The 22,092-nt window shown below is 43.1% G+C and overlaps 1 protein-coding gene across 3 annotated transcripts in view; it reads right to left on the minus strand.

Moving 5' to 3' along the window:
• The window catches only part of epha4b (eph receptor A4b), a 106,584-nt gene extending 86,945 nt beyond the window's left edge, over positions 1-19,639 (minus strand). For all 3 annotated transcript variants that reach the window (XM_042339079.1, XM_042339077.1, XM_042339078.1), the window contains exons 1-3: positions 19,483-19,639; positions 11,090-11,154; positions 4,132-4,792 (exon numbers count right to left, since the gene is read on the minus strand). In XM_042339079.1, the coding sequence (XP_042195013.1) occupies positions 4,132-4,792; positions 11,090-11,154; positions 19,483-19,573 (817 nt within the window). In that variant the 5' untranslated portion in view covers positions 19,574-19,639. The remainder of the gene's footprint in view (positions 1-4,131; positions 4,793-11,089; positions 11,155-19,482) is intronic.
• Between the last annotated feature and the right edge of the window lie 2,453 nt (positions 19,640-22,092).

Consider the following 22,092-nt stretch of genomic DNA (forward strand, 5'->3'; position numbering starts at 1 on the left):
GAAAAGGTGAGAGAATGAGATGAGAGGCAGTAGCTGAATTGGGAAAACTAGCACCAGCACAGAAATAATAATAATAATAATAATCCTTGCATTTGATATAGCGCTTTTCACATCTTCTAGACGTCTCAATGCGCTTCACAGAATATACTGTAAAGCGAATTAACTGTAATATTTGTGGGCGAAACAATGACTTGCTTCAGTGCCATAAGCATTCTGTGATTGTAAGTTTGATAAATCAGATGTGTGGGAATGCTCACAATATTGCGTGTGCCCCTGGCAATATTTAATATTGGAATTCAGAACTCAGAAAGAAAACTTGTTACAAATATTGTGTTTCAGCACAGTTATTCCCTGGTGGCTTTCACAGTGGTCTCTGTGCTAAGTCGTTCTGGGGAACAATTCCTGGCTATTTCAGGACTGCGGCCTAGTGGAAATCTCCCTGGGGTCCCTTTAAGATATTTATAATAAATTATCTATGGAAGTATGAATTATTAATAAATGCTTGTCTTCTTAACATACACATACTGATCTTACAAATTCCTCAAATTAGGAAAAAATGGCTAATCTGTCAGACAAAATAATAATAATAATGATAATAATAATCCTTGCGTTTGACGTAACGCCTTATCACATCTTCGAGATGTCTCAAAGCGCTTCATAGAATATACTGTAAAATGAATTGATTGTTTTTTTTGTGGGCAAAACGTGGCAGCCAATTGCGCAGAGTAGTGTCCCACAAACAATCGTGGATTGAGTGATCACATTTTTTAAAATTTAAAATGCAGTAATGTCCTCATGTCTCCTCACTGCCTGCTGGCTTGTGGTCCACTTCCTTCACAATGAATCACCTGGACGTCCCAAATCCCATCTGCTTCTAAGTCTCCTCTCTGACCATCACCCCTTACATTTGCCCATTCTTGTCTGATCGCACTTTTCCCCCTTACTAAATCTGGCAGTTGATCTATTTATTTTTCAAACAAAGAACTGCCAAATGTTATTGGGTATTCCTTTGGAGTGGCTGATGATTTTTGACATACAAAGCCACAGAAAATAAAGAAACTACATCCTATATATATTTTTGGCTCATCAATTTTATCTTTTTCTCAAAGCTATTGGACTATCATTCATTCCACAGGAATTTAATTCCTGAAATAGCCAGCTTGTATTTTCTAGCTTCCACGAGATTCAAACGGTGCATGTTTTGCAATTGGTTACAACCATTAAGCCCACTCACGTGAATAATAATAAAAATAATCCTTGCAGAATCCTTGAATTCTGTTTCTCTTCCTCAGAATGGATTGCACGCAATTACTTTCTCATCAAACTCAGCTGTAGGAAGTGACTGAAAGTTACTTGATAAATGTATAGAGGGAAAGATTTTGAATGTGGACTTTTAAACCCTTCAGGCTTTTAGAACAGGAAAATTAATGTGCGGTTGTACTGAGCAGCAGTCAAAGGCAACCTCAACTTCATCTCAATGCAGGTTATTGGAACTGAGGAAAACTGGTTTTATTGTTTGACTGATTAGAAATTAAGATGATGGCAGTTGCACGTTTGCTAAAGCATTGCAACTCTTTCCAATGGTGGTGCCGGATACAAGAGCTAAATGGTCCTTTACTGTTGAGGCATTTTCTGATGTTACAGCATTCTTGACCATACAAGGTACTCCAAATCTAAATACTCCACAGGGCTCTGCAGTCACTTAATAATTCATCCGGGATAATTTACAAAAATCCATGTTCTTCACAGACAGACTTGCACACATAGTTTGTTCAAAAGAGCTGTTCAAAATAAATCCTCCTCCAACTTGTGATTTGAATGTCTGCAGCAAGGCACGCTACTCTGGTCACGTCACTTTCTGATTGTAATTTTCAGTGATATACGTCTTGTAGAATCATCATCAATAAGGTCTAGAGTATGCAGAGGAACTGCAGGAAGTCCGAGTCACATTTTATTAATCTGACCTTTATTGACCTCGCTATGTGACAAGACAATGCACAACCAGTTTTAAAATAGGGATTTCTAATAGGATTCCCCTGGTAAAGAATCCAAAGTCAAACAAATGGGGACTCCTTTCGCTTGGATCTGCATTTTAGACACCAAGATCCAACCTATTTCTTAAAGAAATTCAATTATGCAACTAGTTCATTCACAAATAAATACGTTAAATATTGGGAACATTACCAGCTGCATTTCAAATGAGTCCAGTTTTAAGTTTGATGACTTCCATGGCATTGAAAGGAGACACAATGTGCAAGAAGAATAAGAAGAATATCATCGTGACTAGTTAAGGCGATGAAAAACTTTACATAGAATGTTGGGATTAAAATTGTGGCAATCCTAAATACAACAACAACAACAAGATACATTATGTATCTTAGTGAAGGAATGATTTTAAAATACGTTGCCTCCACGCAAGTTCTGAATAATGGTAGTGTTCAAATCTGGCTAAAAAATTTCCAGAGCCACCACCTTTGATTTACTCTTTGTGGATCCACTGTTATCGAAGCAGAAACAGCACTTCGAATGCTGCTTTACAGAATATCAAACTGTTACCCTTGTAGCATGGCATTGCAAAGCCCTGATTCTGGCTGAAAAACAGCCACTAAAATCTGCACTGCAATCTTTGTTGGCCATGCCTGTACAACTTTTAAGCCTTGCTGCACTTACGAGCAACTTAACTCAATAGTTAAACTGACAGAAATCTTGAATCTCTGATTTGCAATTCGTATGAAATAACCTAATGCAACACACTAGAGAGGCAAGGATACGCGAGAGAGATTTTCTATTTAAATCTAAATTAGTTTGAATAATGCCAACAGGTTGGTCAACGCTGTATTATATTGAAAGTTTACTTTTGGAGGAATAACAGGCACCAAGTTCTCGATCCAGAAACAAAAGCCTCAGTAAACTAACCAGATGTTCAGCGTGTTTCAGCTGCAGAATTAGTATTCTCCTTGTGCCTCTTATCAAATGTCAGAGCGAAAACTAACCAAACTCAACTCTTTGATTTACAATCATGATATATACCCCGCTGTTTATCTACCTCATTAAAACCTTCCGTAGACTGACAATTGAGGAGCTGCTGGGGGTAGTTGTGAGGAACCGTTGCAGCTAGTTGTTAAGAACACAGATCATGTGTAACTCCTGCTATTTGCATACCATCTCGAGGCACTATTATCATGGGGGGGATGTTGCTGCAGTAACACATTTGTGCTGCATTTTTAAGGGAAAGTGCGCCTTAGATTGGTTTCTTCTTCAGAAAATGTCAATTCCTTGGTTGGATTCATGCTTTCCACCTTGTTCAGTCAAGGAGTGGGACATGCATTCAATTCTCTACTGCTTTCTTGAAAGCTTATTTATAACCCATAATAAATAAATAAATAAATCTGATGGAGCACATTGCAATCACGTGCATGCAGCAATGGGGAGTTAGGGATTTGACATCACACGCTGTTTCGCATTTCCAGGAGAGACGTCATCTACATATGAGGAAGGTTATCCACCTCTGAACTCCCCATCCTCACATTTCTACCAGTTGTAACAGTTAGGTTTTAAATCCTTGCATTTGATACAGTGCCTTTCACGTCAGGAGGATGTCTCAGAGACCTTCAAGGGATTATAATATAATGTAAAGAGCCTGTGTCTATTTTTGAGTGTATCAACCTATGTATGGTTGCTCAATTACTGTACGTGTGTTCTTTTGAGGATTGTCTCGAACCTCATCGTTATAAATGAGTTGAATGAGTTGAACAGTTTATACAATGATCCAAGCAGCTGTTTAAATGGATTATATCACTTCATTACCTCACTCCGAAGCACATCAGTTACTATCTGTTAGAAAGAATTCACAAAGAGAACAACTACTTTTAAAGATCTCAAATCTCTTAAATTGGGTTAAAATCGAATGCTCACTTTGAATATGTAATTCCAGTTGAATGGCTATGCAAGTCATCCCTGATCAACCATTGTGAGAGAGAAGGTTACCCGTTGGTTGGTCTTGATCTGCACAGTTCTAGGACATCTCATTTTGTATAAATGTACATATTTTCAGAAATATATAGGATGAAGGATTTCTATCTAAGCCCAGATCTAACAGGGAACTGTTGTAACGGAAGCAACGGTACTTACGTTGGCAGACATCTTGTTTCTCCTCATATCCCGGCTTACAGACACATCGTCCAATGGGTACTAACCATCCTCCATCAGCGCTACAATGCATTTTGGGCACATCGTATTCCTCAGAGTTATTCACACAGGAACCACGGACTTCCACCAAGGAGGAGTCTCCTCCGGTGACCATGTCGGGAAACTCTGCCAGATTACGAACTGTTAATGGGCACTTCTTGTAGTAGACCCTCACTGAGACTAAAGCAATGCAGGCTCCCACATCCTGAAATGCCATGTAAAAGCCCTTCTTTGTCAGCGATCCAATGTCCCTGACCTCAGTGTTTAATTTCATAACCCGGTCCCCCACGTCCACCTGGGTGAAACTCTCGTCAGCAGCAATTGTGTCAATCTTGATGTACTGACTTTCGTTGATGTACCACAAGTTGTTGTTATTGGACTCATAATAGTACATGTTAAAGGTCTCTTTGCAGGTCCCTGGGACGCCTGGGAGGCTGTTACAGTCTCGGAGAGTAAACTTTATCTCTATGTAGATCCGATGGGATCCGTCACGTGGGATCCAGTTAGTCCGCAGCCAGTTGTTCTGATAGGCCTCCATGACATTGCAGACCTGGTACGTTCGCATCGGAGTATTCTTCTCGTCCATAACACTGATTTCTTCCCACTATAAACAAGAAACAGGAATGTAAAACCCAGCAACGTTGATTACAAATACCAAACCTGCACTAAAATCTTTTTGTGGCTCCGTTATTGTGCTGGTGAACTGAACAGTTCATTACCAGCAATCTGAATCCAGAATGAACCTAAAAACAGATACATTTTATGTAGAATTGCACAAACTATGCATGGTCCTAGCTTCAAGCACTCTCACCTGTGATAAACCTTAGACCTTTTTTATAAGTCGTGAGTATGTCACATCGCCACATCTGGTGGTTACAGCAGCCTGAGAGTAGTTGTGAATTCTGCAATATTACAGTAATTCAGACGCAACATAGCAGAAAATTGTTAACAACACGTGTGAAGATATTTTAGCACCACTCAAATTAACTATCCTTTGAAAAGCATCTATTCTTGCTTCTCGTGCTCAGAAAGTTCAGTAGAAATCTGACGTGTGACCATTACCAGAATTAGATTAAATGTACACGGGTTCTGTTCTTTGTCCGCTGAGCATAGACACATAATAAGATTCAATGTAAACTCAGCATGCTTTCCATATTAAGATCTTTAAAGGGAAGAATACAGATTATAAACTCATTAGCTGAAATTTTCCAGTTGGTTAACTTTAAATCAGCTGGATTTGTAGCACATCACACATAGGTTAGGCACTAAATGGACACTGTGATTGCTTAAATCGCCAATCACAGTGCAGTGGAGATTATTGGAATAACAAGGGAAATGATCAGACATATCAGGTTCCGCACTCCCATCAATCCAGTACTTGCCAGGCACCACTGGCTCCCTGTTGCAGAACAGATCGATTTCAAGATCCTCACTCTCACTATCAAATCTCTTCATGCCCTGGAACCTCTTTACGTCTCCAATCAGCTCACACATTACTTCTCTACCCACCACCTTCGCTCAGTTGGCCTGGGTCTTCTGCAAGTTCCTCATTCCCTCTGGTCCACAGTTTGGCAGCCATGCTTTCAGCCACTATGCCCCGAATCGCTGGAATGTTAAGCTGAGGTCCTGTCTGCCTGTTCTTTGCTTCACAGCTGTTGTGGAACATTGCTCTGTGCAAATTGCCTGCTGCTTTCATCATTGCCTACAAAATCATCACTACACTCTGCAGTATATGAAGTGCTTTAACACATCCTCCTGTTGTGAGAGGTGCTATATCAAATATAAGGATTATTACTATTATGAACAGAATGTATTCTGAAAAAACACTAGTCTGCTGGTGGGGGAGCTGTCCTCGGTACTGTTGCCAATGCAAGAGGGATGTGAATGAACCTATATCAGGAGCAAGGGCTGAGTCAGGCAATAGGACACTGCTGTGCACAATTGGCTGCCACCTTTCATCCACAAAATATACGTCAATTCACTTTATATTCTGTGAAGCGCTTTGAGACGTCTCAAAGACGTGATTAGGCGCTGTATGAAATGCAAGGATTATTATTATTATTATTACTTATTCAAAATGTCAGGGCTCTCCAGTGGATGTAAAGGTAAAGCAGGAGTGGAAATAGGAGCACGCTAGATAAGATGCTAAGGGGATTCCCATGTGCTACAATGTCTCCACAGCACTAAGTGCATTAGGCTGTTTTGCTGATAAACCAATAATCTTAGGCTTCTTTATCTTGTTGCAGTTGAGTATTTGCAAAAGCGTTACACCCATTCGGAGTAAGGCAAAAGAAGCAGCTCAAGAAGAGCCTCTAAACAGCCAACAAAACAGTGCCTGTGCTCTTTTGTGGTGGAGCAGTCAGGCTGCAAGGGACTTCCTTTGCTGCCTGCACGTTGCACTGAAATAGACATGCACAACACTCCACCGGGGAGCCCTGTCATTATTATGTTAAAGACATCACACCCCTGACAGCAGTCGTGCACTGGTGTAAGTTGGCTCCGTTCATTGTGCTTTCTTTTAAAGTGAATGCCTTGTAAAAATTCTGTGGTTTGCGAATTTCCATTTTGAAAGCAACGGTGACTGCTGATAACATCATCAAGGGTATACTGGAATGAATGAGTTATTAAGCCCGAGCAACCGAGGAATGCAAATTAGTCTGTGCACTTGAAATAACGTGATCAGCAATGTACTCAAGAGTCGATAACTATTATTACTGCTATTAATTTGCCGTCTTCACAGACAGACCTATTTTAGATGCCCTGAAAGGCAAAGTGCACTGCTCTGCCTATCCTTGATACCCAGTGAGGTATTTGCAATCCCATATCATGCAAGGCTGAGATATAAAGAAATATTCTTTACTGGAAATGCACAGCAGGTCGATCAGCACCTGAAAAAGAACAATACATTAACCTTTCAACAAGGACCCTTCATCAAGCTGGTTATGAAGAATTATCCTACCAGAAACTTTAACCTATCTTTCCCCTTCAGTTGCTGATTGATTGGCCTGCCGCACGTTTCAAGCGTTTACTGTTTTTTTATTGGAGAAAAGGCTGATCCATTCAAAGGGGGAAAACCCTGGAGGTAATTGTTCTTCACACCTTGTCCTTCCACTGACCGGAACTGTCATAGGATAAATTAAAGCCACATCGAACTTGTCACCTCACAGTTTTGACTGCACACGATGCAGGCACACAGAGTGCATGTGTTTGTGTGTGTGTATGTGTGTGTGTGTGTGTGTGTGTGTGAGCATGAGCACAGCTTGAACATGCTCAACCTCCAACTGCCTCACGCCACACCAGGGATGGCATCTCAAGCACGGCTTCAATTCTGCCTTCAGTTCAGTGCTGGGTGAAGTAAGTCAAAGCCTGGCAAACATCAATTTATTTGGCCAATCAGTTTGGAGCAACCCAAAACCCAACGGATCACTTCGTTCTCACTCTCGGCTTACTTCCACTCTTTGAAAAATAAATTGACCCACTTTTTTTAAACTTTAGCTTTAAGTAGAGCATTTCAAATTCAGGGGCATTTTTTTCCAAGCCTGACGAGCAGGAAAAGTGAAGAGTATTTAAATGTTTTTGAAACGTTCAGTGACTTCAGGAAAGAATGCTGCTCAAGTCCATTTTATCTGGTAAAACGATGCTTCTAAAAGCGCCAAAAGTGGTGGAATCATCATACTCAAACAAGAGCTGCACCTCGAAGGTCCTCGACCCTGTAGATCATTATAGATGGCAGTGACATCCATCTGTCTGCTGCAGGGAATGATTCCTAGGCCTTTGTGGAGTCTGAATTGAGAGGCTCTTGGTAAAAGCTGCTTTAAATTGTGTTGCAAAAAAGTGAAGCAGGACAAAGCGTTCTCTCAGGAACGTTAATGCCCAGTTCAAGAGCTAAAGGGAAATGTGCTCCACTGAGGAGATTGTAGTTCTGAATCTATTCTGTGTTTGAGGCCGGTACATATAATCTGCAAAGTTGTATTGAATAAATGTTTATTCATATGTTGAGAAAGAGAGAGAAATGCTGCTGGTGCCAAAGAAATGCCAGCGGTGCCTTTCAAAATTAGTCTGCAGCCAACTTGTATTGAACCTCATACAAAGAATCTACAGCACAGAAACAGGCCACTTGGCCCAACCAGTCCATGCGTGTGTTCATACTCCACATGAGGCTCCACCCATTCCTTACTCCCTCCCATATCCTTCCATTCTCCGCTCCCCCATGTGAAGCTCCAGCTTCCTCTTGAATGCATCTACACTATCTGATTCAACCACCACTTCAGGCAGCGAGTTCCACAATCAAACTACCCTCTGTGTGAAGTAGTTCTTCTTAAATTCTATTTTAGATCTCTTTGTTGCTCATGTAGGACCTATACTTGTTCAAGTATGTCTTTGTCTCCTGGATACAGACTCTCCAACCAATGGAAGCAGCCTCTTTATGCTCATCACATCAAACCCTTTGATATGAAATGTTCTAGGTCCTCTCCTAAATGTCTCTGCTCTAGCGAAAGATTCAATGAGGAAACTCCAGTAGATTTTCCTTTCGTTAGCTGCCCTGTGTACATTCATGCCTGGAGCAAGGAATTTGATGAACATCTCTCTGTTACCCTTGGGTATTCTCACCGATAGACTTAAAATTATTTTCATGGAATCCTTCACTCAAAGGGAAGGAAACGCATGTCTAGGTATCAAGCTGTAAGGAGATTTCACTTGTAAAGCTGAAGAGAAGGTTGCTTCTCATGTTTAAAATCACTAATAATCCTTGCATTTGATATAGAGTCTTTTCATATCGTGGGCAATATCTGGTCAATGCAGCTTCTGGAAGAAAGGAAAATGCATTAGTTGCAAGGCCTGCCAACTTATATTCAACCAAAGCTGCCTGTAGAAAGGCTGCTCTATTCACATACTGGGGATGAAACAGAACTGCAATAAACTGCTTGTTTCTTCCATCTACTTTGAGTTGATGCACTTTGTAATATGTCTTTGTAAAGCAGCGAATGGCTCAATCTGAACCCGAACAAAGCTAGATTGGCTCCAGATTGTTCAAATTTGAGTCTACTAGCAAAAAGTAGCAAATCGGGTTTATTTTATTATTTCAAAAGGTTATGACACCCATTGATCAGCTGGAGTTTTTCTTTGGGTGGGAGGGGAACAGAAGTGGGAAAGATAGGAAGAGAGGATTACATATTTGGTGTCATTCTCAAGGTATACCTGAAGCTATTCTTGCAGAACTGGAAGCACAGAAACATACTAGAAAATGATTGGAATTTCACTCCTTCGGTGAAATTGTGTAAACAAAAAGCTATTAAGCTGTCAAGCTCTCTGCCTTGAACCATCGTTTTTGATAGGCCATTCCATGTCCTAATAACTTCCTATGTGAACAAATTTTCTTAGCCTTGTTATCTTTTACTTGGGTTGTTACCCTGAGTGAAGGGCACAATGTAAGTATAAGTTGTTGTTGTAACGATCTTAAATTGTTAACATCTGGTTATTGACTGATGAACCCCCTATTCTCTGACTGTGGAAGCTGAACCTGTAAATGGAAAATCTACAGCTTCAGCCGTACTTTACAAACTGTTACTCTTTGACCACTTATTGCTTGTCCATAACTTTCAATAGTTTCACAAATATTCCCAGCCTCCACATTCTGAAACATAAATTGGAAGCATCGCAACCTGTTGCATCAAAAGCCTGATCTGGAAGCTGTACAGCAACTCAAGCCCATAATTATCAGTGCTGAGCATCACACATGTAATGGATTATCATAATTTAATTTCAAGATGTATTACGCATTCCATGATTACCACAAGACCAGGTCACGTAACCCCTTCTCCGCACACGGTAACGTGCTAGAGATTGAAATGGTACTGTGCCAGAAATCACCACACACGCATTTTGCATATGCAAATATCCAGTTCAAGACTCCTGTTGTATTGCCGAGGATACTGCTGACAAGTTATGCAAAATGGGAATGTATACACAGGAGAGACTTGTGTGAATTATTCATGTAAAGGGATATGCCTTTTGCAGGATATCTGCCAAGCATTCAAAGATCCAACATTGCAATATGTCCAAGGAGTTATAATTTTATCCTTCGGGTTTTTCTGCCCAGCATCTGTGAAATTGCACATCAACAAACAAACAACTTCGAGTGGCTTCAGAATCTGAACTCAGCAAAAACTTCACAAAGTAGGATAAAGAGTTTCATCATTCAATCTCCCCGTCAAACACACCTGCACAGACATTCCAAGTAATTTGACAATAAGCCTTGCGGAGCAGGAGGTTATAGGTTTAATTTCAGGTTTGTGCTGAGGCAGTGATGGGAACAGAACAATTTCAATGCCCTTGAAGTGGAAAAGGGTAAAATTACACGTGGTTCCACATCATTGTTGCCATCGCGTGACAAACAAAAGATGCCACTTGGCTCAAAACAAGTTGAATTTCACAAGAGTGAGCTGACACTTCTCACCGTGATGTGGACTGACTGCTCTCATCTGCCTCCAGACACAACTGTGAATATTGCCGTAGAAGATATTGAACTTAAGCATTGTGCCATTTGAACCCAAACCCTTACTTTCACCATCTTGTTACGTGGTTTGTCTGACCATTCACCTCAGACTTTATACAAAAAGACAAAAATGTTAAATGTCTGTCACCGAGAGAAGCCATTCTTCCCAATTTCAATGCTTTGAGCAAACGACCTCTAATGTCCTAATTCATTTAAATACAGCATACCTGCCTCCTAGGGAGAGAGACGTAATTCCAGTCACACAGCAGTAAATATTTTATAGGGAATAAACTTGATAATTGATCAAAATATCTCAACCTGTACATAACGACTTGATATAGAAGCTACAGGTTTAAAGTCCTTTCTGGGCTGTTCATTCAAAGTAAAGGAATAATGCACACTCACCCCTTCAGCGGGATAGGCCACCCAGCCCAGGTCTCCAGGAGCTGACATAGAGTCCAAGAGAGTAACTGCAAACATCAAGAAACATTACAATTGTAAGTATGCACAGTAAAAATAACACATCCTGGATGAAAAGCATTGTTACTCAATGAGGAACTCATTAAGTCCATGTGCATCACATAGCTGGGGCTTTCTTAAAGTAAACATTACTGCAAGACCTCAACTGAGACTCCCAATAGAAGCAATAGGTTGTGCATTAAGTCCTTCCGAAAAGGACTGAATGGATATCTGTGTTGGATCAAAAGTTGAGCATGCTGGCTGAGATGGACAAATATTTAAAGAGACAAAATGTTTTTGTGTAATTGTGGGGCCAAAGGGAAATGTCTGTGGTAGGAAGCTGATCAGAATTGCAAGGAGAGTTGTAGGCCTAGAGTTTTTACTCAATTTCCTTTGGGGATCAAGGAATATCTGCACAATTATCATCCCCATATCCCCCACCCACCCACCCACCCACAATACCTCAGAAAGAGTGGGCAGGTTAAAGGCTACATGAAAGATTACATGTGATAAGTGGACTTGAAGGACTGAACAGCTTTTTCTCATTCCATGTTTTTTTTTCTGTCAGATATATTGTATTCGGTACGAACAACAATGTACGGCACTGCTTAACAACTGGAAGTTTTTCTGCCCTATAATTTCCTCTCCTCCATCATTCACATGGTTACTGGTGTCAATCATTGTATTGTGTGGTGCTGAGCAGAGACAGAAGGCTTCTCTACAGGGAGCGAGGTGAAAATGGTCCAAAATTGCGCCTTGACACTCCTAAAAACCTGTTTCAGAGCATCTAGACCAAGGCAGGGAAGAAAGTCATGCAACGGTGCACACAGATGGACAGATGGTCCAGGAAGGAAAAGAAACGGAGTGGGTATCAAAATATCTTAAAATTAGCAAGATGCACACGAGCATATGTTAAACATTAACTTTTTTTTAAAAAAAAGCACGGTTACAGCTCCTCTTAATCCTAAAAATATAGGTTCCACACACAGAGCAAAGCGCACCTGGTCTGCAAGGCCCTGCATGGAATTATTTTTCCCACAGCAGGCCTTTCTCTGTAGAGAAGCCCAATTACTGATGATTAAGGTTGGGTTAAGAACTGTGCCGTGTCATTCACTGAGGCTTGTATTGATATCGCAGACGTTATTTCACTCAGGAACATGCAGAGCTTTCAGTAGGGGTTAGGATTAGGGAAGACTGGATTCAGTCCATCTGGACTACACTCAATTTCCATCCTTCAAGAAAGGGAATCTGCTTATTCACTGGGAATTATTAGGAATAACTAATGCAGACTACAGTCTTATTTAAACATATGTAATAGTGATATATACCGACATGAAATATTTTGATAGTAAATGAAAAAGTAATTTAAAAAGAACTCCTCCAGGTTATTTGTTTTGTGAGCGTAAGAGAGTTTTCAGTCTGAATTGCCTCTGAGGAAACGTCCCTGGGAAAAGTCAGGAAGCTATACAGTAATCCAGGTCATTGTTGATGGTTCACCAGTTTGTCTGGCTCCTCAATATAACTTGGAATATGCAGGCAGGTCTTCATCCCAGTGAGCATGAACTCACTGATTATTACTATGGGTCCATTTTATCAGTTGCAAAGTTGCCGGTCTGTCATCAGTGTATAAAATGAAGCTGCGATCGGAAACACCATTGCTTGTTTGCAGTGGCAGATTGGGTCTGTTTTAAATCGTGTTAAAGTACGTCTGCACCTATAACCTTTGTGGTGCCAGCTCAAGTCTGAGTGCACGCACTGGCAGAAATCCAAGTGTCTGTTTATGTCTCAATAAATCCACTGGTTCCCAGTAGAATGCTGTCTTCAGGAGCAATGCAGAATGCATACCAAAGTGAGGGATTTTGTTAAATACAATCTTTCTAACCATTGAAAGGGCTTTTTTTTTTACAAAATATATCAGAGGTCAGTCAAAGCATATCAAAGCGTGCGACAATGAAGGATTGGTGCACTTAAGGACATTTTTTTTATAAAAAGTGTTTATCGCTGTTTCTTAACCTTATTTCATCAACGTGTTAAAATTACCTAGAATCTAGAAGGATCTGTCTTATAGTTTCTCAATTACACAGGGGATTCCGTGTATGCTTTCATGCATGTATAATTTTTAAAAAATCTGCATTAGTGCCGTGAAGAAAGGTCAATTACAATATTAATAACTCATTGAAGACAGGAGACAGTGGCTCCCCTGTGGCTGAAGTAAATGCCCCCATTTGATCGGATGCTTAAGCCGTACAAATCGGGACGGTTCCAGGTTCAGTCCCTGCCCTGTATTGAGTTACCTGATCTTAGTCTGGGTGTTGACAATGGATGTTAAAATCGGTCCTTTGAGTTGGAACAGGGCAAGAGAAAGAAAAGGTTTCTTCTCCAGATTGTGATCAGTAACCCTATTGGAAGTACACATGACTAAATGCTAAGATCAAGCTTGTTTGCAACATCTTTTTTTGCTCCTTCTTCCCCCCATCACCAGTAAATGCAAACAGGTTGCCAACACTTCCTCTATAGACTCATACATGAAGAATGATCACTTATTGATCAAGGTGCAGCGCCTTGGGACCTCCTCCCAACGTGAAAGGCGCTCTATAAATGCAATCTTGTAGTTATTGTTGCTGTTAGTACAATAACTGGCCACCTTCAGTAGGAAAGAGTAAGGGAGAAGATGAAATATAAATAACTTCCCCTTTGATTTGTTCTTTGTTGCATCTTCTGTCCAGAGCTTATGCTCATTCTGGGTTGTAGTATCACAGGAATGTTGTTATGCATAAGCCTGAATAGTGGACTACTTGATCACAGAGAGCATAGCATCTCAGTCTGATTCCATCTTTAATTCAATTTCACACAGACTAATGCATCACTGAAGTAGTAAGGGTAGTACGTGGAGCACTGAGATACTGTCAAGCATGTCACCTTGTTCCAGAAGCTACATTATAAACACACAAATGTAATATCTCTATTTCCTGAAGCCAGGGGTGTTGCCCCAAGCCTTGGATCAATAAAAGCTGGAGCAGAAAAAAACTGGACCTTGTCCCCCTGAGCTGCTTTTGAAGGATGAAACAAGATAATTTCCTGTTCCCACTAGATTGCCACTGACCCCTGCTGGAAACTGTCTATGCAGGCATCCCAGGCCAAGAGTTTGGTCAATAAGATTTGATCAAGATTCTCCCCATGGTTAAAGAGTATGCCTCCACTCATTATCCAGACTGTCAGATGAAAAATGATCAATTGGGCAAGTTGGGGTGGCTGGATGTTGAGAAATGTCAATTTTGTGCAAATGAACTAGATTTTACAAATGCCAGTTTTCAAACAGGCAGAGTAGTTGGTAAGAGTTAAGGTTTGTGGTGATGTACATTCAATGACTCCCTTAGGCTGTATCAAATGCAATGAATAGTTCTCTTAAAAACCCTAAATCTCACCATTGATTAAATCTAGGTCCTTCCTGGACTATGTGGCTCGATTCACACCAGGTGTTGTATTTACCAAATAAATAATCAGTGAAGCTTCCAATTGCCTCAGACAAAATACCACATTAAAAAAATACACAGTCCATTGTTGGATAGTGTGTCTGAATGGGATGAAAGTGGTCCTCTGTCAGCTCCTCATTCTTTCAACGGTACAAAAGAGAGGTATCAGAGGTGTACTCGAGATCTTTCAAAGCACTGACCTTTGTGTTTGTGTATGCAAAGCTGTAGTGTTAATGTTCTACTAAAACTAAGGATTTTGATAAGCAGCTGTGAAGTGTGGAAGCTGACTTATTCAAAAGCTCCTTCAGGCATAATTCATTTTGAATATCTGTGTCAGAAATGTATGGTCAACACCCAAACAGACATCTCCAACCTCGTACAAAGTCATGGGTATGAGGCAACAGTCAGTGGTCTGCATACCAAAAACACACACATGCCTGATTTACAGAATAGAAATTTCAGCCTGCCCACCTCACCAGCTCATTGAGACTTGGTTCAATAGTTGTCCCTTGCAGAGTCAAGGGGTACAATTGGTTTCACTGTCCCAGAGATGGAATGGGGGTGCCAAGAAGTGCAATACCATCTAGTGACCCCTGCTGGACTTTCATGTCTGTTGAATGCCAGTTGGATTTAACATAATTAAAATTCCTCCCCTCCCTAACTGGTAAAACGACTTGTTGATGCCAGAGTGGCATATGAAGAGGTCACTCAGGCAAGGCACCAGATGACTGTTCCTCATGGAACTATAACCTGTAAATGTGTGCTCAGGCATGAATCATCCAGCAGAAAATGTAGGAGCAATCAATGAAAACAGCAATGTTTGAGAGGGTAGGGAAATAATTTGGACCCAATAATAAATGCATTTGATATAGCACCTTTCAGATGGGAAGGGATTCTCAAAACATTTCCTTGTGTGAAAATAATGTTTTAATATGCAAACATTTGGTAGGCAAATGCATGTGGATTAAAAGATTATTTTCACAAGTACCCACTGTCCTCACTTCAAAGTTTTGCAAATTCATGTGGCTCTGGAGCATTAAGAAGCTGGTGACACTGTATTGCTTGTTGGTCTAAGACCCATTAAACTCCAAACATGTCACATCAATAAACCAAACTTTTCTTCAAACAGAGTCTGCCTAAAATACTCAAAACAGGTGTGCAAATTTAATCTGATTCGAAGGTTTATAGTTTTGAAAGTGGAGATATTTACAGGTTGGAGAGGGAAAGTGTTGTTGAAAGTATGATCTTGTTAAATTACCCATTTTTTAAAAAATAATCTTAAGAAATGGTTCAAATCCATGGATCGCGACCTAAGAATAGTTGCCACCATGTGGCTATCAGCGTGAAATGCAGTCTCACTGTCAAGCGCAAAGATGGAAACGCACACACAGACTGTCCTGGAGTCTTTTCAAACGTTGTTTCTGTTAGTCTGCCTCCCAGATTGGCAGGTGGCATTATCCCTATGTGGTGAAATTCCTAAAATGGCGATTGACAAACACATTTAATGCTCTTGAACATCTTCCCCATTATGGATGTTGGTTAACTAATTTCTAGCTGTGTCTTGGATGGCATTTATAGGTGGAGCTCCTAACAAATAAACCAGAACATGGCTTTTTTTCCTTCAGATTCCAAGATGACTTCCATCTGCACAGGTGTCTTTCAGACACTTAGTTCTTTTGTTTGTCTAAAATTTGCTTTGCTAATTTACACAGGAATTTCTTGGCAACAATAATTAGACCTGAGGCTTGGATTCCCTCATTGGATCTACCTCTTCCTTAACTCTGCTTGTTAGGTTCACTTACAAATGCACAGACACCACAGTTTGCAGCAAATCCTGCAAAGTGCAGAGATGATTGGAAAATGTGAAGGCACTATATCAAATGCAAGGTTTATCATCATCATCATCATCTATAAAAGTTTTCATTTTACTTTTTCTGATTTGTTCAGCTAATTCCAAATCCATTTGTGTCCTTTTGACCTTACTCTTTAGTTTATGTTCCTCTTGGCCTCTTTATGCAACCCATGTGGTCTAATGGTTGCCTTGGTTCTTTTTCCCATCCATAAACCACACGTTTTCTCCCCTTTAACTTAGATTAACTCAGTCAGTTAAGTTAAATAACTTTCATTCCATTCCAGTTACTTTTAACCTCTCTCTGTATATGGCTTATCGGTTAATTTTCCCTGAAAGCTTTCATCATGTCTCAAATGATTTTCAAAGTTACTTAAAATTATACCAAATCTACCCACCAAAAATAACCAGGCGGACTTCGAATAGTAATTTACACAGTTTCTTTTAACCTCTCTCTGTATGTGACTTATCGGTTAATTTTCACCCAAAACTTTCACCATACCTCATATATTATAGACACTCAATATTCTCTCAGTTGAGTTAAATTTCACCACTGCTGAAACTCAAAGTTTGGTTCCATTATGGAATCTGCTTTCAAATTTAACAAGTAATCCCGTAGTAACGTTGCACACCATCCCATTACTCTTGCGAAATAAAGGGTTGAAATATTACAGTGCGGTTACAAAAAAATCTCTTGAAACAAATTATGGCCGAATGCATTTTTTTTTTAACCCCGACATTTTTATTTTACATTTTATTTTAAAAAAAGCGCTCTCTCTCTCTCTCTCTCTCGAGGAATATTTCACGCACTCCAGTGACCATCAAAAGGCTCTGGTGATAGATCCAGTGGTTTGAGAAACGATTCGTACGTACATCTGGAGCTGTCAAGTAACTGTACCAATTCCATCACCAGAGCCATCTGTCCCTCCATCACTCACACGCACACTCTCGACTGGGGTGGGGGCGAAGGAAAGAGAGAGCAACTTTGTTGAGGACAAGAAAAAATATACCCCCCCCACCCCCCGACCCCCTGACCCGAACCCATCTCACCAACACCCCCCACACCAAGTGATGCCATTCAACAACTTCTGACAGAGAGGGACCAAGAACCATTTGTGCTGATTTACTCAATTGGACCTCGACTTTAATGAGCATCAAACAGAACCATCAGGAACTCATTTGAGGACAACTGCCCCCCCCCCCCCTCATACCCCCCCCCCCCCCACCCCCCCCCCCCCCCCACCAGCTCCAACCCCAATAACAAGTGGGTTAAAAAAAAAAGAGCATCTTCTCCAGTGACCCAGTGACTCGGACGCTGTGTTCCCCACTCCCCATCTCCTGTCAAAACTTCTGAGTTCCGCAAATAACCTTTTTTTTTTCTCGAGAGTGGAATGGAGTGCAAATGGTCCAAACCCCAGGTCTGGGGGGGGAGAGAGGGGGTGAGAGGGGGTGAGGAGGAGGAGAGGGAGGAGGAAGAGGAGGAGGAGGAGGGGTGTAGTTGCACAATCGTTGAGCACTCGATGCCATCGAGAGGTGATGACATGTGTCGTAGTGGTGTCTGTGGATCTGAAGCCCCTTTTTTTTTTTGGGTGGTGCCATGTTTCCAAAAGGGCTTGAGATGAGAGGGCAGTGCCGCTCTGTCAACTTGTGAGGGGAACACAGTCAAATTCCACTTGGAAGTTCCTCTCCAAACCCCCAAAACCCCCCCAAACCCTCCCAAACCCTCCCTCCCTCTGCCCCACTTCCACCCCTCTCACCCTCTCTCTCACCCCCTCACCCTCTCTCTCACCCTCTCTCACCCTCTCTCTCACCCCTCTCACCACTCTCACCCCCTCTCTCCCCCTCTCTCTCTCACCCTCTCTCACCCCCTCTCTCACCCCCTCTCACCCCCTCTCACCCCCTCTCTCACCCCTCTCACACCCTCTCACCCTCTCTCACCCTCTCTCACCCCCTCTCACCCCCTCTCACCCCCTCTCACCCCCTCTCACCCTCTCTCACCCCCTCTCACCCTCTCTCACCCTCTCATCCTCTCTCACCCCCTCTCTCACCTCTCACCCCCTCTCACCCCTCACCCCTCTCACCCCTCTCTCACCCTCTCTCCCCCTCTCTCTCACTCTCACCCCCTCTCTCACCCTCTCTCACCCCCTCTCTCACTCTCACCCGCTCTCACCCTCTCTCTCACCCCCTCTCACCCCCTCTCTCACACACTCTCTCACCCTCTCTCACCCTCTCTCACTCTCACCCCTCTCACCCCCTCTCTCACCCTCTCTCACCCCTCTCTCACTCTCACCCCTCTCTCACCCTCTCTCACCCCCTCTCTCACTCTCACCCCCTCTCACCCCCTCTCTCACCCCCTCTCACCCCTCTCTCACCCCTCTCACCCTCTCTCACCCCTCTCTCACTCTCACCCCTCTCACCCTCTCTCACCCCCTCTCACCCCCTCACCCTCTCTCACACCCCCTCTCACCCCTCTCTCACCCCTCTCACCCCTCTCACCCCCTCTCACCCCTCTCTCACCCCTCTCTCACCCCTCTCACCCCTCTCACCCCTCTCACCCCTCTCTCACCCTCTCTCACCCCCTCTCTCACCCTCTCTCACCCTCTCTCTCACCCCCTCTCTCACCCTCTCTCACCCTCTCTCTCACCCCCTCTCTCACCCCTCTCACCCCTTCTCTCACCCACTCTCACCCCCTCTCACCCCCTCTCACCCTCTCTCACCCCTCACCCTCTCTCACACCCCTCTCACCCCCTCTCACCCTCTCACCCTCTCACCCCCTCTCCCTCTCACCCCTCTCACCCCCTCACTCTCTCACCCCCTCTCACCCCCTCTCACCCCTCTCATCCTCTCTCACCCCCTCTCCCCTCTCACCCCCTCTCACCCCTCTCACTCTCTCACCCCTCTCACCTCCTCTCACCCACTCTCACCCCCTCTCTCACCCCCTCTCACCCCCTCTCAACCCCCTCTCTCACCCCCTCCACCTCCCACCAAAGCTGCTCATCCGCACACAGACAACTCACCCTCGCTGGGGGGGTAAGTCCGGGCAGCATCACTGACGAGGACAAAGTGGAGCGTGTGAAGCAAAGCATAAATCCATCGGTGCAAAGCCATTTTAGTCCGCGAGAGCCCGCATCCCTGTCCCCCCTTCCCACCAAAGTTACTGAGAGCAGCAGCAACAGCAACAGAGAGAGAGAGAGAGAGAGAGTGAGTGAGAGAGAGAGAGAGAGAGGAGAGCAAAAAGTGGGGGGGTTTGCAGAAGGAGGCACCAAACCACGTCGTTGCTGTCAATCACACAAGCTGCCCACCACCCACCCCCAACCCACCCCTCCACCCCCCCCCTCACTCAGCCACCTCCTCAAAGACACAGCCCCCACCTCCGCACCACCACCACCACCACTCCCTCCCCGCAAACCCACCCCCACCCCCCCCACGACAACACCCCTCGGCGAAGAGCCGCACGTCGGTTGTATTTTGCCGGCGGGTTGACGGGCGGGAGTCGGTCACATCTATTTTAAAATCCGCCTTCGTTCCATCTCCATCTCCATCCCCCCCTCCTCCTCCTCCTCCTCCTTCTCCTCCTTCTCTGTGTTACCTTAAACATTTGCATCTGACTCCCTCTAGCGTGAAAACCAGAGACGTCTTGCTCTCCACACTCTACACCAGCTTTCCTTCCTTCCTTTTTTCCTCTCTCCCCCCCCCCCCCCACCCCACCCCTCCCGCAAGATCCAGGTTTGCACAGGGAGAGTGAGGGGAGGGCGAGGGTTTCATTTATTTTTTTTAAAAATATTGTTTTTAAGACATTGCAAAATTAACATCAGTTTCTTTTCCGCCACGAGACGTCTTTTTTTTGAGGGTGTGTGGTGGGTGTGTGGGGTGGGGGGGTGGGGGGGGGTTGAACACACACAATAGTTCTCTTCTGTTGAACTCTCGAACCTGGCGATTTTAGACCTTTTTGCGCTTCAATCTGAGAACTGTGACTGGTGTCTTGAGCGCCAGAGTCTTGCGCTGTATTGAGGAGTTTTTGCGCTGTCGTAATGTGTGTAGCGTGCTAAACCGATTTCCAACTCTCCTGTCTAAGTAAACACTGACCCTTCAAGTCGTGCGAGGCATATCGTTTCCATTTTTTTTTAAAAAAAAGACAAGAGACCGGAGTAGTTTTGCTACATCATTAATGTCAGTCCTTATTTTGCTGCAAATCTTCAGACTTCTGGCAGCAGAATCCCTGTCTGTGATTTTCAGTTATTCTTTAACATACTTTAAGACACCTCGAAATTGCCATTTCAATCAGACAATGACTGTTTCACCATTAATTTCTCCCTTACTCTGGGATGCGTTTGAACCACTCATTTTTTTCCTTCTGTTGGGATTATAATTCCACATGTAACTCTCCCTTACCTTGTCCAAGGGCTCATTATTTTACACCTAAGCCTTGACAACAGGTATCCCCGGGCTATTTAAGTGTGGAAGATATCACAGCCAGAGTATACACAACAGCAAATTACGTTTGTAAAGCGCCTTTCAAGTTGGAAGGACATCCCAAGGCACTGGATAGTCAGGGATTTGGATTGGAGCTGGCGGTTAGGATCAGGAGGGGGTGGAGGGCAGGGAGGATAATAATAATAATCCTTGCATTTGATATAGCGCTTTTCAAGTCGGGAGGACGTCCCAAAGCGCTTCACAGAATACACTGTAAAGTGAATTGACTGTATATTTGTGGGCAAACGCGGCAGCCAATTGCGCACAGCAATGTCCCACAAACAGTCGTAGATTGAAAATGACCAATTTATTATTGTTTTTAGTTTTGGAGGGATTATTATTAGGCTCTGTGTGGAGTAAGGAAACTTACCCAAGGTTTCGCCCTCTGCCTGGAATTGAACTCAGGTCTCTCACTTGCAAAGCGAGTGCTCTAACCACTGAGCCACAGGACTCCACAGGATGTGGGTAGAAGGGTGACAGGAGGCACGGTCGAAGAGGAGAGTCACATAAACCTATCCTGCACACATCTTCCAGTATTTGGGGGCGGGGGGGGGGAGGTGTTGGATAGTGATCAGGAACTGGAACTCTGACTGATTTTCACCTTCCTGACCAGAAGGACGTTGATTCCAACTGTAGCCTCTCCCCTAACCACCTCACTGAATGATGTTGTGACAGTGACATTCACGGCTGGAAGTATGTAGTACACGGAGCAAAAAATAGAGAAAGTTATTAATCACTGAAGCCAGGCAGACATTTGGAGTTCCTGTTACACAACTCAGGTCCGGGACAAGTGCAGGATGAGTTTCATTAAAGTGCAATTAAAATGCATTCAAACCGCAATTCGTCTCGGTAATCTCTCTCTCTCGTGTTAGAAAAAAGGGTGTGAGCGACCCACAGCTTCCCCCTTAACACAACACAAGTTACGTTAACTTTCTCATCTACAGCACTGCTAACAGATGGCGTTGACAAACGAGTATCATCAACTTTTTTTTCTTTTGAAATGATTTATTCAAATTCGCCTGGGCTGAAATAAAATCCGTTCCCACACCGACCAGTAAATGCAAATATCAATTTTTTTTTCAGACGCCCACTCTTAATTTGCAACCCCCGTTAAGATTTCAAACTGAGACGCAGAGGTGCAATTCTTAGCATTT

Source organism: Callorhinchus milii, unplaced genomic scaffold (assembly GCF_018977255.1).
Source record: "Callorhinchus milii isolate IMCB2004 unplaced genomic scaffold, IMCB_Cmil_1.0 Scaffold11, whole genome shotgun sequence".
In the NCBI taxonomy this organism is placed as follows: Eukaryota; Metazoa; Chordata; class Chondrichthyes; order Chimaeriformes; family Callorhinchidae; genus Callorhinchus; species Callorhinchus milii.